At 51.1% G+C, this 12457-nt stretch overlaps 2 protein-coding genes across 2 annotated transcripts in view; both read left to right on the top strand.

The window, feature by feature from the left end:
* Positions 1 to 12457, top strand: part of LOC144248867 (uncharacterized) — a 770489-nt gene that overhangs the window by 277467 nt on the left and 480565 nt on the right. The gene's annotated exons all lie outside the window — the stretch shown is intronic.
* On the top strand, positions 7054 to 8382 carry LOC146764090 (olfactory receptor 14J1-like). Its single transcript, XM_085565580.1, has one exon. The coding sequence runs from the start codon at positions 7054 to 7056 to the stop codon at positions 7984 to 7986; it is 933 nt and encodes a 310-aa protein (XP_085421706.1). The 3' UTR covers positions 7987 to 8382.

The raw sequence follows: 12457 nt of genomic DNA, 5'->3' as shown, positions 1-12457 counted from the left end.
GGATGAGGAGGAGAAGGAAGATGAACAGGAGGAGGAGGAGGACAAGGAGGAGACTAAAGAAAAGGAGGAGGACAAGGATGAGGAGGACCACGAGGAGAAAGATGGGGGGGATGAGGATGAGCAGGATGGGGAGGACGAGGAGGAAAAGGAGGAGGAAGATGAGAAGGAGGAGAAGTAGGAGAATTAGGAGGAAGAGGAGGAGGAAGATGAGGAGGAGGAGAAAGAGGAGAATGAGGATGAAGAGGAGGACGATGAGGAGCAGGGGATAAGGATGAGGAGGATAAGGAGGAGGAGGATGAGGAGGAGGAGGAGGAGGACAAAGATGAGGAAAAGGACAAGGATGAGGAGGACAAGGATGAGCAGGACAAGGAGGAAGAGGAGGGGGAGGACTAGGATGACAAGGAGGACGAGGAGGAGGAGAAGGAGGAGGAGGAGGAGGAGGAGCAGGAGGACGAGGACGACGAGGACGAGGACGAGGATGAGGACGAGGATGAGGACAAAGATGGGAAGAAGAAGGAGGAAGATGAAGAGGATAAAGAGGAGGAGGAGTCAGAGAAGGGGTTGTTAAAAGAGCAGTTAAATAATGAGGAGCTGGGAACCTGTCCCCATGGAGAACCCATCTCCAGATGTTCTCCATGCCCTTAACAATGGCCCCTGGGGAAATGGAAACCCCCTGGCTGTGCACGGCTGCTCCCAGTGTGCAAATACAGCCCTGGGCAGTGAGACTGGGACTGCCTGGGAAATTGTTCTGGGTGTGATGGCCCTGGCAGGGCCAGCCCAGAGGCTGCAGGGCTGGACCTTCATGCACTGGAATTAGTCAGGATAAATCAGAAGCAAATGAGAATTAACAATGCAGGAACAGGAATCCAGATTCCTCCAGGACACTTTGGTTTGGTAACTGCTCACTGGAGCTTGGCCTTGCAAAGTGCTCATGTCATGGGAGGAGGAACTGATGCAGATTATCAAGGGGAAAATGAAGTAATTTGGTTAAAGAATAGTGAACAAGATTGGATTATTCAAACCCATGACAGGGTAGCACAATTATTGATGTTGTCAGTGTTTAAAACAATTGGGAAAAAAGGAGATCCACCTCAAATCACTGCTGTTGGTGGAGATAAAGGCTTTGGATCCAGCAGTGCTAATATTGGAGCCAGAGTGTGGGTCCAGAGGCCAAAAGGCACTCCCGAGGCAGATGAAGAACAGCTCCTGGGAAGGACAGCAGTGTTTGAATCCTGAAACCTGGGCAGGAACGATGGGAATGTGTCCCTGCAGCCAAGTGCTCTGTGTGAGAACAAGTAGATATCACAGGAGATTGTTTTACACATCCTGCCAGACCAAATCCCCCTGTTTGTCCCAGTGAAAACTCGTGACCTGGACTCCATCTAGGATGGAGCCAGGGCCAGGCTCTTGTACTGCCCAAGATGTATCCCTTGAAGGCCTTTTAATAAATACCTGCTTTATTCCTTTAACACTGCCTAGCTCTGTTCTAGGCAGCCTCTCAAGGCATCACCACCAAACCAAGGGAACATGGACCAGGTCTGGCTGGCTGGGCCTCCTGGGGACCACCTGACCACCTTGGCATGTCCAGGGCTGCTTCTCACCTGCCCTGAAGCACTGGGGCTCTGGGCTCTCCTTCCAATGGGAGAGAACTCTCCTTCTCCTCCAGGGGCCATGGCCAAAATTGGTATTCCTCCTCCAAAACTCTGTACATCCAAGGATTGCTACCAAACGAAAGCTGCCAGGACAGACAGGTCTGGTTGCCCTTGGCCTCCTGGGAGCTGCCTCTCATCTGCTTTTGAAACACTGGGGCTTGGTGCTATCCCTCCAGTGGAAATAACTGTCCTTTATCTCAAGGTGACTGTCATCAAAATTGAGATTCCTCCTCCCAAATTCCATCTATCCAAGGATTCCTCCATGACAAATGATGCCAGGAAGAACAGGTCTGTTTGGCTGAGCTTCCCAGGAGCCACCCCTTTCTTCTTCTGCCTTTGAAACACTCGGGCTCTGTGCTTACCTTCCTATGGAAAAAACTGTCCTTCTCCAGGTGTCCATATCTGAAACTGGGATCCCACCTCTAAAATTCCCTATATCCAAGGGTTGCTGCCAGGCAAAATCTGCCAGTACTGTCAAGTCTGGCTGGCCTTGGCCTCTGGTGGCTGCCCCTGCCACACTGGGGCTCGGTTCTTTCCTTCCCATGGAGATCACTGTGACACTGTGGGCACCTCATGGAACCAAGGGGATCATTGTGGCACCACTGGTGCCCATGGAACCAAGGGGCCATGGTGACACCACGGGGCTTCATGGACCCAGAGACCATTATGACTCTGTGGGGCAGATGGAACCATGGAGACCATTCTGACCCTTCAGGGCCTGGTGTCACCAAGGGGGCATTGTGACACCTCAGGGCCTCCTGGAAGCCAGGGACCATTGGGACACTGTGGGGCCCCATGGAAGTGAGGGAACATGGAACAGGTCTGGCTGGCTTGGCCTCCCAGGGGCCACCTGACAGGTCTGGCTGATCTTGGAATGCCAAGGGCTGCCTCTCATCAGCTCCTGGAGTACTGGGGCTCAGTGCTTTCCTTCATATGGAAAAGAACCATCTGTCTTTTCAGATGCCCACTGCCAAAATTTGTATCCTTCCTAAAAAATTTCCTATTTGTAAGGGTATCTCTAAGAACAGAATCTGGCAGGTCTGGCTGGCCTTTGCCTCTGGTGGTCACCTCTCATCTGCCCCTAAAGCAGTGGCATTCTGTTCCTTCATTCCTATGGAAAAGAAGGGGTTTTCATGTCCAGGAACCATGGCCAAAATTAGAATTGGCCACTGAGCCCAGATGGGCTCACGGAACCATCTGCAGCCCCGGGCAGATATTGACTCTGACAGTGCTGCCATCCTCCCTCCAGTGAGAGAAAAGGACACAGGGCAGGCACACAGAGGAGCAACATGAACACACCGAGGTCAGGGAAGAGGAAGTTGAGACCCAGATGGGAGGGATGAGGAGATGCCTTGATCTTGGGGCTGAAATCCTCTGCTGAAGCTGTGGAGAAGGATGTCATGGATACATCAGACTCTCTTTTTCCCTATAATGCATTGAAAAGTATGGGGAGATGACTTGTTTCAGCAAAGGCCTCCATGCTAAAGTAAGCTAATGTTGAAGTAGCTGTGATCCCATGAGAAGTTTGAAAGAGAAAGAGAGAAGAGTGATGAGACCTTGTGCCCTCAGGGAGAGAAGATCTCTGTTCCCAGAGATGAAGATGATTTCAGAAAGAGATGAAGAGAACCTTTGCTCTTAAACAGCTCATCTTGAAACTAATACCCCATAAGCTAACACGGCCCATAAACACAGTTGTGGAAAAGCTGTGAAAAAATGGGAGGGACTTCACAACAGCAGATTTTTCCAGTCAGCTGTTATTCACGGAAATGAAAAGCCATGAAATAACTGTTTTCTTGTGGAGAAGTCTCCATAACATTAAGAAGAGGAGCTTCTCTTGCTAAGTGAATTAAAGAAAGACTATTCTAGAGGAGGAAAACTCACTGAAAATTTTAGGTTTTGTCTCTTTACATTGTCAGGTTGAATGGAGAGGGGGAGTGTTCTCAAAGTTTTGTTCTGATCTTTATCATGCTCTCTTTTAGTTTTTGTTAAACTTTTTACCCCTTTAAAATTTTGAGCCTACTTTGCCTTTCTCCTAATCCTATCTCACAGCAGGAAATGAATAAGTATATTCTAGTGAGTGCACTGGTAATTAGCCAGCACTGAAACCACCACACTGATTGATGCATTGGCCAAGAAATTTCAAACTGGGAAACTAAACCACTACAGAAACTTCCTGATGAACTTCCCCAGACAAGAGGGAAATCAAGGCAGAGTCATGGTTTGTCACGACTTCCTTGATCCTAATGAACCCTGTGGTGCATTTGGAGGTTAGCTCTGGAATCTCAGGACCTGAGAGAAGATTGCACAAACCTTTCCAGGAGTCAAAGTAAAGAGGAAACACCCAAAGTGTCCCAAAGCATTAATGGGACCCACTGAGGTCCATCCCCAACACAGGCTCCTCATGGACTCTTTGGACGAGAGACATGGAGGCCAGAATGGCACAAAAAACTCTCAGATACAATCAGTATGGGAAGAAAAATCCAAAGTACCTTAAACACCTTGAGTATCTCAAAGTATTCATGAGCCCCACTGAGTGTCAGTACAAAGCTCTCAAGGGACTCGTTAAAGAAGATAATTGGGGCCATGATTGCACAAACCTCTCACAGAGTCTGTATCAAAAGGGAAACACCAAGTACCTTAAAAGAACTGAAGTACCCTGAAGCATTAATGAGCATTGTTCCTGACAAAGCCTCTCCAGGGACTAATTACAGCAGATAATTGGAGGCCATGATTGCAGAAAGCTCTCAGTAACTCCAAGTCAAAAGCAAAAGCCAAATTCCTTTGAAAAAACCTGCAATCCCTGGGAGCATGAAGGAGCCCCCAGAGCCATTCCTGACCAAGGCTCCCCAGGGACTCCTTCCAGCAGATCCTTGAGGCCACTGGGATGTGGGCTAGGGGGGGATGCTGAGGGCAGGACCAGGGGCTGACAGTGCCCAGCCTGGCTGGGGCTGTGCCAGGAGGCCCCAGGGCCTCAGGACAAGGTGTCTCCTCACAGCCCTTGGTGGCACAGACCCTGCTGTGCCCCAGGGCACCAAGACTTGGCTTCTCTTTGTCCCCACCTGGCATCAGTGCCTCCAGTTCTCTGCTCTGCCTGGGGCCTGGGGACACTTTCTCAGTTGTGTCCCTCAGTGGGACCCATTAAAAGTCCAAGAAACTTTGGAGTTGGAGTCTGACTTGGAGTTCTGGAGAGGTTTCTGCAGCTCCCTCTCAGGGCCTGATGTTCAGGGCCTGAGCACAAAGCCCCAGAGGGTCATTAAAGTCCTTGTGCTGTGTCTGTGCTGCTGAGCTGGGCCGGGCTCCTGGCACAGAGGGTGATCCTGGTAACCAAGCAGAGCTTCAAAAGCACATTTCTCTTGCTGAGCAGCTCTTCTCCCAGCCCAGCAGGGCTGGGGCACTGCCTGCAGCCAGCCTGGGCACAGCACAGAGGCACAGAGAGCTTCAATCAGTCAGGGCTGGGAAGGGGCTGAGAAGTGCCTGGGACAGAATCACTGCCAGCCCTTGGCACAGGAACCTCTGGCTGCAGGACAATGCAGCTGCAGCTCCTGGAGAGATCTCCTAAAGCTGGAACATGCCAATGCCCACAGACCCTGTGAGTGCGTTCTCTGCTCATCTCCTGTGCAGAGCAGCCAGGGGTGCCCAGGGCTGTCCTGCAGAGCAGGGTCCTGCAGCCCAGGGCGCTGTGCTGGGCCAGGGACTCTGCTGCCTGCCAGGGACAGCTCTCAGCCGGCCCTGGAGCTGCTCCCAGCGCTGGCCAGGAGCTGTGGGGGGAAGGAGCCACCCTGAGCAGGGCAGGTGCTGCTGCTGAGAGGGGCTGGCTGGGGCAGGGCTGCTCCCAGCTCCAGACCAGCCTGGGCACAGCTCCGGAGGACACTCCCCAAAGAAGGTAAGCCTAGGATTATACGTATATACTTAGAAAACTGTAATCCTTTATTATTGCTATTAAACTCTTGATTACCTCTCTTAAACTCTTACTGAACACTATTAAAGTGTTATTATATACCTCTATATCTATAATATTTAATTAACTCTAGTACATTTCATTATGGTTTCTCTTAGAATTTAGAAAAATAAACTGACTGTATAAATACATTTTTGAATATTATATAGTCTTTTCAACAGGATGAGGACCTACAACAGGAACATTTTGGTTTTTGTATGCCAGCAGTGATAACGAAAGCTGGGGAAAATAGTCCTTGGACCTACTCCAATGTGTTGAGCCTGGGGTGTGTAACTGAGACAAGTGAATGTCCTTTCAAATGTCCTTGTTAAATATCCTATTTAATCAACCTTAATGAATTCTCGAAATCAGGGGCCGGGTGTGCCTCATCCCCACTGGGACACATGGAAGCTTCCAATAAAGGTCTGGTTTTTACTTTACTGTTCTCATACTGTTGGAAGGGCTTTTTTTGTCCTTTAATTATAGAAAAACAGGGGGTTGAAAGAAGCAGAACAGGAATTGAAATCCCAGAATGACAGAACATTCTGAGTTGAAACGGACACACAGGATCATCAAAGTCACGTTTGAACATTTACAGAGACTCCAGAACTGTGACTTTGGGTGGTCAGTGTCTCTGCTGGGAGCCTCCCAAAGGGCCTTCAGCCACTCCTCAGCCCTGGGCAGCAGCAGCATCACCTCTGCAGGGCCCAGCAGGGCTCTCCTGAGCTGCCCTTGCCCAGCTGCACACAGAGCCTGCCCCAGCCAGGGCCCTGCACACAGGCAGGTTTCTGTAGGGCCGGGCCGAGGGCACACAGGGTGGGATGGGCTCTGTGAGCGCTGGCAGGGACAAGACACCTCTCAGGAGAGGATGTCCAGGCCCAGGGAGATGCTCAGGGAAGGAGAGGGGGCTGAACAGAGCAGTGCTGGGGGAACAAGCCCATCCAGCCCCTCACCTTCCCTCAGCCACAGGGAATCCTTTGCCTCACATCTCTCAGTGGCAAACTCTGAGTGCAGCAGGAATGCTGGGGATTTCTGACCTCAGAGAGAAAGGAATGATCTATGGGTAGGATAACAATTCCTTAAACCAACTCCTGCCGTCTTTTTCCCCTAGAAGTGTGCATGCAAATGGTACCAAGCTTTTCTGCATTAGGAGTTATTCCTGTGACAAATCCTGAATTTCCAGCCTTGTCCCTCTGCCACAGGGCCACAAACCCAGGGCAGCAGGGCAGGGATGGCTCCTCCAGAGCCCCCAAGCACAGCCCTGGCTGCTCCTGGCACTCTCAGCCAGCACAACTGGAGCTCAGGCAGGGACCTGGGTGAAGGTTTTCCCAGAGCAGGAACAAGGGTGGGTGAGTCCCAGCAGGACAGGCTGCAGGGAATGGCCCAGGTTTGGCTCCAAGCAGCCTCTCCTGACTTGTCCCTGTCCTTTCTCCATGAACAGGTGCCCTTGTGCAGCCACAGCAAATGTCCAACAGCAGCTCCATCAGCCACTTCCTCCTGCTGGCACTGGCAGACACGCGGCAGCTGCAGCTCCTGCACTTCTGCCTCTTCCTGGGCATCTCCCTGGCTGCCCTCCTGGGCAACGGCCTCATCATCAGTGCCGTAGCCTGCGGCCACCACCTGCACACGCCCATGTTCTTCTTCCTGCTCAACCTGGCCCTCAGCAACCTGGGCTCCATCTGCACCACTGTCCCCAAAGCCATGCACAATTCCCTCTGGGACACCAGAAACATCTCCTACACAGGATGTGCTGCTCAGCTCTTTTTCTTTCTCTTCTTCATCTCAACAGAGTTTTATCTCCTGACCATCATGTGCTATGACCGCTACGTGTCCATCTGCAAACCCCTGCACTACGGGACCCTCCTGGGCAGCAGAGCTTGTGCCCACATGGCAGCAGCTGCCTGGGCCAGTGCCTTTCTCTATTCACTGCTGCACACAGCCAATACATTTTCCCTGCCCCTGTGCCATGGCAATGTCCTGGGCCAGTTCTTCTGTGAGGTGCCCCAGATCCTCAAACTCTCCTGTTCCAAATCCTATCTCAGGGAACTGGGGCTCATTGCTGTTAGTGTCTGTTTGGCATTTGGTTGTTTTGTGTTCATTGTTTTCTCCTATGTGCAGATCTTCAGGGCTGTGCTGAAGATCCCCTCAGAGCAGGGACGGCACAAAGCCTTTTCCACCTGCCTCCCTCACCTGGCTGTGGTCTTCCTGTTTGTCAGCACTGCAGTGTTTGCTCACCTGAAGCCCCCCTCCATGTCCTCCCCATCCCTGGATCTGGCCCTGTCAGTTCTGTACTCGGTGGTGCCTCCAGCCCTGAACCCCCTCATCTACAGCCTGAGGAACCAGGAGCTCAAGGCTGCAGTGAAGAGCCTGATGACTGGATGGTTTCAAGAACATTAAAAAGCTGGCCAATTTTGGCAAATCATTTGTAATAAAAGTCATCTTTGATACTTCTTGTGGCTTTCCTTTGGAGGTTCTTTTCCTTTTTTTTTATATTTTAATATTGTCAAGAAAAAATGTCATGGTTTGTGCCATTTCTCATTTTGATTCTCTTCACCTTCCCTGTGGCCACAGACTGTGTCAATTAGGGGCTGTGATCTCAGTGGATTTAAAAGAACTAAAGGATCTCCCAGCAGAGTTTTCTGCAGAGATGCTCTTTTGTTGCCTTCTCTGGAGCTGCAGCAGCAATGTCTGTGTGCAGAGCTGAGGCAGATCAGTGCTGGCACAGCAGCTCTGCTCCTGCTGGCCACACCATTCCTGATCCAGGCCAGGAGCCGTTGGCCTTCTTGGCCACTTGGGCACACGGCTGGCTCATGTCCAGCCTGCTGTCCATCAGTCCCTGCAGGTCCCTTTCTGCCTGGCTGCTGTCCAGCCCCTCTGTCCCCAGCCTGTACCGCTGCAGGGGTTGTTGTGGCCAAAGTGCAGGACCCGGAACTTGGACTTGTTAAACCTCACCTTGTTGGATTTGGGCCCAGGATCCAGCCTGTCCAAATCCCTCTGAAGAACCCTCATGTGCTCCTGCAGGTCAACACTCACATCCCACTTGCTGAACTTCTACAAAGTTGTCCTTGGTTCCATGGATATCCTCAGTGTCACAATATCCCTTTGGTTACACCAGGCCCTGCACTGTCACACTGGTCTCCTTGGTTTTATGGAGCCCATAAATTTGACAATGGACTCCTTGGTTCCATGGGGCTCCACAGTGTCACAATGTTCTCGTTGGTGCTGCAGTTTCACAGTGGCCCCTTGTTTCCATGAGGCCCCAGGGTGTCACAAAGGCCCCATGGTCACATGAGGTCCCACACTGTCACAATGCTCTCTGTGGTTCCACAAGTCCCCTTAGTGTCACAATGGACTCCTTGTTTCCACGAGGCCACACAGTGTCACAAGGGCCTTCCAGATTCCCTGAGGCCCCAGGGTGTCACAGTGGCCCCTTGGTTACACAAGGTCCTGCAGTGTCACAGTGTCCCCTTGGTTCCATGAGGCCCCGCAGTGTCAGAAGGGCCCCTTGGTTCCACTGGGCCCTGGACTCTCCCAATGCTCTCCTTGGTTTGGCAGTGTCACAGTGGTGAAACCCCTCGGTCACACGAGGCCCCGCAGTGTCACCATGGCCTCTGTGGTTCCACCAGGACCCAGTGTCACGGGGACTCCCTGTTTCCATTGGGCCCCAGAGCACCACAATGGAGCCCTGGTTCTATGGGGCTGCACAGGGTCACCGTGGTCCTCTTAGCTCCACGAGGCCCTGCAGGGTCACAATGGCTCCAGAGTGTCCCAATCATCACAGAATGACAGAATCAAATAGGCTGGAAAAGACCTTTGGGATCATCAAGTCCAACCAATGCCCTAATACCGCCTTGTCACCCAGACATGCCACTGAGTGCCACTGGAGAGGGACAGTGACTCTGCCACCTCCCACCTGGCCTGCCCATTCCAATGCCCACTCACCCTTTCTGTGAACAACTTCTTCCTCTTGTCCAGCCCAAACCTCCCCTGGTGCAGCTGAAGGCTGTGTCTTCTTGTCCTGCCCTCCAGCAAATCCACACTCACACCCAGCTTGGTGTCACCTGCAAATTTGGGGATGGTGGGCTCGATCCCCTCACCCAGATCATCGGTGAAGATGTTAAACAGGACTGGGCCCAACACAGATCCCTGGGGACAGCACCAGGGACTGGACACCAGCTGGGTGCAGCATCATCCCCACCCCTCTCTGGGCCCAGCCTCCAGCCAGCTCTTCCATCTCCCAGCCAGGAGGGAACCTGCCCAAGCCGTGGGCTGCAGCTTTTCCAGGGAATGCTGTCAGAGACAATGTCCAAGGCTTTTCTGAAGTCCAGATGGACACATCCACAGCCTTTCCCACATCCACAGGTGGGTCACCTGGTTATAAAAGGAGATCAGGTTGCTCAGGCAGGACCTGCCCCTCTTAAATCCACACTGGCTGGTTCTGACCCCTCGGCCATCCTGTGGGTGCCCTGTGGTGGCTCTCAAGGTGATCTGTTCCATAACCTTGCCGTGCACCGAGGTCAGGCTGACAGGCCTGGAGCTCCCCAGATCCTCCTTCCAGCCCTTCTTGGGGATGGGCTCACACTGGCACCTCCAGTGCTCTGGGACCTCCCTGGTGAGCCAGGACTGATGGTAAATGATGGGGAGCAGCTTGGGGAGCTCATCCACCAGCTCCCTCATCCCCTCAGGATGGATCCCATCTGATCCCATACACCTGTGAGCATCTGAGTGGCTCAGCAGGTCAGCAGATGCTTCCTCCTGGATTACAGGGGCCTGTTCTGCTCCCTGTGCCCATCTACCAGCTCAGGAGAACTCTTGTCCTGAGGACAATCTCTCCATATATTGAAAATTGAGTCAAACAAGGTGTTAAGTAGCTCAACCTTTTCCTTATCTTTAGTTACTCTATTTTTCTCTGCATCCAAAAAAGAGTTGAGGTCCTCCTTATCCCACGTTTTGCTATTAATTTATTCATAAAAATATTTTTTATTATTTTTCACAGAAGTGGCCAGGTTAATCTCTTAGTGAGATTTCACCTCTTTCCTTTATTTTCTGCATGACCTAGCAACATCCTTAAACATTTGTTAAGTTGCCTGACCTTCTGTCCAAAGTTGATGCACATTCTTCTTTCCCCTGAGTTCCCACAAAGTCTCCATGGGCAGCTAGGACAGTCATTTTCCTCACCAGGTCATATTTTTGCCACACTGGTACAGGCTTCTCCTTCCCCCTTAAGATTACTTCCTGGAACTCTGTCCATTCTCCCTGGACCCCTTTGTTTTTAAGGGCTGTTTCCCCTAAAAAATCAGTACCTGATTCAGTACTCCCCAAATCTGCATCCTAAATAGGCCAAAGGCTGTCCTTCCTAAATTCCAGTGTGGAAATTTTGTTGCTGCTCCTCCTTCTTTCACAGATCATTGAAAACTTGATTATTTCATGGTCCCTGTGCCCCAGGCAGCCTCTGACGCCCACATTTGATTTTCATATCTATTCAAATTGCATGAGGAGGTGCTTGAATTCAGTGTCAATAGGAGATTGCACATAACAGTGAATTAAAAGGGGAAAAAAAACCTAAATAGGACCTAGGAAATCTTTTCTCACTGACTTGCTACATATAATATATTTCAAATACACTTCTGAATTCTACTTAGCTGCAGAAGATTTGAAAACTTAGATCAAATTGTTTCCAGAGGCTTGATTCCTTAAGGTGTTCTGAATATTAATGAACCCTGGGGCACTGAATTCCTGCACTGAAGAGCTGAAGGCTGAACAAGCCTCTGGAGCAGTAAAATTCAGCAGCAGCCTCCAAGCTGCTGAGGATGTCAGCAGCCCCCACTGAGGCCATCCCTGCCCAGAGGCCCTGGGGGAATGGGCAGACAAGAAGAGCATCCCTGGGGTAGCAGAACTCAGAGGCTCCAGTGGCTCCAGCTGGGAAATGGAGTGTGGGATGGGGCTGTGAAAGCCCTGCCTGGGCTGTGCCAAGCAGGACTGACAAGCCCCGAGCCCCATTCACTAAAAAACTCTCTCAAGGAGACATTTAAAAGGAATGACAATAATTTGTGTCCTCTGAGTTGGATGCACTGGAGCAATACTATCAAGAGTTTCTCAGGAGCTCTAAACAACAAAACAGCCTTTACTAGGAAATTTAGAAAAATCAGAGAAAATTTGGCAAACATTTTAATATGGCATTCAATCAACAAAAAAAACTTCTCTAAGCATTAACTTGGCCCATTCAACTTCACAAACTCTAAGCCTGTTCAATTTAAAGTTAATCAATATTTGCAAGAGTACAGAAATAGAAGAAGTAGATACAGAAAGAGAGAAAAATAAAATACAGAGAAGCACATCTTGACCCTACCTCCTCTTGGATTCCAGCAATGTTCAGATGGAAATTCCAAGAGGAGGTAGGGTCAAGATGTGCACTTGCCTTGTGGTCAGCCTTAAATACCCCTTGGTGTTCCTGGGCCCTTCCCCCAGGTGGGACTTGGGGTCATTTGGTCACTCAGGAGCTGAGCTGGGGCTCCAGAGGTGGCTGTGCAGCATTGCCTGTGCTGTGCCAGGGACTGGCAGACACTGCTGGGCTGGGATAGAGGCTCTGAGGGGATTGGGATTCCAGGGCAGGGCAGGGCTGGGGTTCCAGGGCAGGGCAGGGCTGGACCTGCCCCTTCCTCCCCCACACATGAAATGTTTCCAGCCAACAATCTCCCCCAGTCTGTCACAATAGGCCATGTTGGAGGTGGAACCCAAATTTGGCCATGAGCACTTGGACAAGGACAGTTCTTTTCCATAGGAAGGAAAGCAGGGAGCCCCAGTGTTTCAGCAGCAGATGAGACCCTCCACATAACAAGGTCAGCTGGACGACTCAGGTGGTCCCCAG

The sequence above is a fragment of the Lonchura striata genome, chromosome 36 (genome assembly GCF_050655825.1).
Source record: "Lonchura striata isolate lonStrDom1 chromosome 36, ASM5065582v1, whole genome shotgun sequence".
NCBI lineage: Eukaryota > Metazoa > Chordata > Aves > Passeriformes > Estrildidae > Lonchura > Lonchura striata.
The sequence above is the reverse complement of the archived record's forward strand: the minus strand, read 5'-3'. Positions and strand labels throughout refer to the sequence as shown.